Source organism: Nanorana parkeri, unplaced genomic scaffold (genome assembly GCF_000935625.1).
Source record: "Nanorana parkeri isolate BGI_ZX_2015 unplaced genomic scaffold, ASM93562v1 scaffold832, whole genome shotgun sequence".
NCBI classification, from domain to species: Eukaryota; Metazoa; Chordata; class Amphibia; order Anura; family Dicroglossidae; genus Nanorana; species Nanorana parkeri.
This window is the reverse complement of record NW_017307100.1, coordinates 374870-377465: the sequence shown is the minus strand read 5'-3', so window position 1 is coordinate 377465 and position 2596 is coordinate 374870. Positions and strand designations below refer to the sequence as shown.

The following is a 2596-nucleotide window of genomic DNA, read 5'->3' as shown; positions in this document are numbered from 1 at the left end:
TAGATAGCATTTACTGTATTTTTTATATTATAAATGTTTAAGAATACTATCTAAACATATTTATATATAAGACACAGACACAGGACCCTCTGTATTATCTGATTTTACATAACACATTAAGGTTTAACATGACAAATGTAAAAAATCAAAATACAGTTACACTTTTGCTGTGCAATTCTTTTGGCAATTAAGTATTCTTGTATTCTAAATGTGTAATACTAAGAGGCTGCCACTCAGTGTCCCCAATACACAACCTAATACATTTTACCTAGCTACATTTTTGAAATACAATTCAAATAAGTTAAAATATAAAGACGTTTTTTTTCGAAATAAATCGCAGTGTTGTCATTACAGATAATTCTAGCTATGCCTGTTTTTTATGTAAAGAAATTTGAACAGCAATATTTTTGCTACTTGTAATCAAAGTGATTGAACAACTTCCCTATTTTTTGTTACAATATTTACTCTTAAAAGGAATATAGATTTATTTTAAACATTACACATTTTTCTATGACTCTCATAGAAGTAACCCACAGAATTTGCCCTGCTAACTGTACCATCATGATGGAGCAGTTCTGGTACTGGCAAGCCTGGGGGTTGTTTTTAAAGTTAAAGTTCACAGGCAGTAGGGTTGATAGAAATATGTAGCATAATTATTTCTTCCGCAGGACCATATAGAGAATTCCAAGTATAAAGCTGAGGCAAAAACAGATCCACGTCAAAATAAAGCAATATGCATGGTAAAAGTTTGCATTGGCATTTGCAAATCTGGCTGTATAGATAGAAACTCCAATAAGGATACAGAGCCCTGTGAATGAGAAAGAATTGGATATCAATTATCTTAAATATGTATTTTTAGGTAGATTCACCATATATTTTTTGCATTATTTTGGGTTTCCAAAGTTAAAATCTATGTAGGTCTACCAGACTACCAATATGGGCTTTGTAATACAGGAGTAAGACTGCATTCTAATGGAGGAAGGATCCACTTGTAGCCCAGGCATAGCTGCTATATTGCTGGAGCACTCCTCCCTGCAAAGGGTTAACTACGGCAGCCAGGGCTTATGCTGATAGTGCTGAGGACTGGAGAGTGACTTGATTGGTTAACTCTGTCTGGGATCCAGGCAGCAGGAACTTGTGGGATTTGTAGTGTGCAGACAGGAAGAGACAATAGTTAGATAGAGAGGCATGCTGCAAGCTCCACTACTGCTACTGTGAGGCACAAGCTATTGCAGCAGGAACCTGGGAAACAGTTGGCTGGAGAGGGGGGACGCCTCCTTTCTCCAATCAACGTGGCCAAGCCACAGGACACAGTCTAGTCAAATACCACTGGTCAGTAGGTTAAAGACTCGGGTCTGTGTGGCCTGAGACTTTGCCTCTACAGTTTGCTATCTCCTGACAGAGTTATGTTAGTCAGTTCAGTATTACGTGTAAATGCAGATAGATAGCCTCGGCTACAGTGTGTCTGAATACCTAAAATGATTACTTTGTATGTACATTCATTTGCTATTGTTTCTCATGTTTATGCACCTATTAGATTAGTACATTATTTGTCTAGTAAAGCTTTTACAAAACCTCACAAGGTGTGCTGGTATGCTGTAGATCCATGACAAGTGGTTCATCACAGAGGTGAGACAGAATTGTCCGTTATATCCAGCGGCTCCTTTGGGGGTAAACACTACACACTTATAAGAGCAAAAATCTGCTGCCTATAGTTGATAGGCAACCCTGGGCAATAAGTAAAATCAGTAATAAATTAGTAATGATTTCCAGAAACTGCCACAGTGCTAAATCCTGAAAGTCCACAAAGCAACATCTTATGACCCTGGGCGAAGCTGTAGTGTGGGCTGTGGTTACCTTCATGAGTTGTAGAGGTTTTAAAGCATTTTACATGCTCAGATTTAGGGTCATTTAAAAGGAACAGGGAAATGCCTAATACAATCCCTAATAAAGCTAGATAAAAATTATGACAATTCAGTAGGTCAGCTGTGTAATTTCAATGTAAATGCAAAGTTCTCAAGTTTTATTGGAAAGTACATCTGTTTATAGTTATTGTTATTATGATCATGTACAGTGAAACAGTGAAACAGTTTATATTGATACTCACAGCAGAAAAGCATGAGAGCTCCCGTGATGTAGAAGCGAGATCCTTTACCCAGTGTGAAGAGCTGTGCAATGAATGCAATCAGTGCAAAACAGCAGAAGATAATGGACAAGATCATGAAGGATTCAACTGCTCTCATAGCAGCATCTGAAAAAGGAGAATATTTTAGAGATAAACTATAACATTGAATGGTTGGTACTACAATCCAAGAAACTATTTTTTAATCTACAGTGTCTCCATTTAAAAAAAAATTATTTATTTATGTATTTGCAAACAGGGCAAACAATACAAAAATGAGACCTCAGAACAGTCAATACGTGGATGTGGAAGGAAAACACCAGTCAACAGAGAACAAAACACTGAAATAAGCTTAAATCTCGAGTAAACCAGAGATTTAGGGAAATATCATCCTTGTGTAAATACCCAGATAGCAAAAAAAAATTACATTATAGGAAAACAGAGAGAGGGAAAGGGAAAAGGGGGGGGGGGGGG

The 2596-nt window shown here is 37.1% G+C and overlaps 1 protein-coding gene across 1 annotated transcript in view; it reads right to left on the bottom strand.

Annotated features, from left to right (window-relative positions):
* Window positions 1-538: 538 nt before the first annotated feature.
* EMP1 (epithelial membrane protein 1) overlaps window positions 539-2596 on the bottom strand; it is a 42884-nt gene continuing 40826 nt past the window's right edge. The window contains 2 exon segments of the mRNA XM_018565313.1: window positions 539-808; window positions 2108-2338. Coding sequence (XP_018420815.1) covers window positions 654-808; window positions 2108-2338 — 386 coding nt within the window. The 3' untranslated portion in view covers window positions 539-653.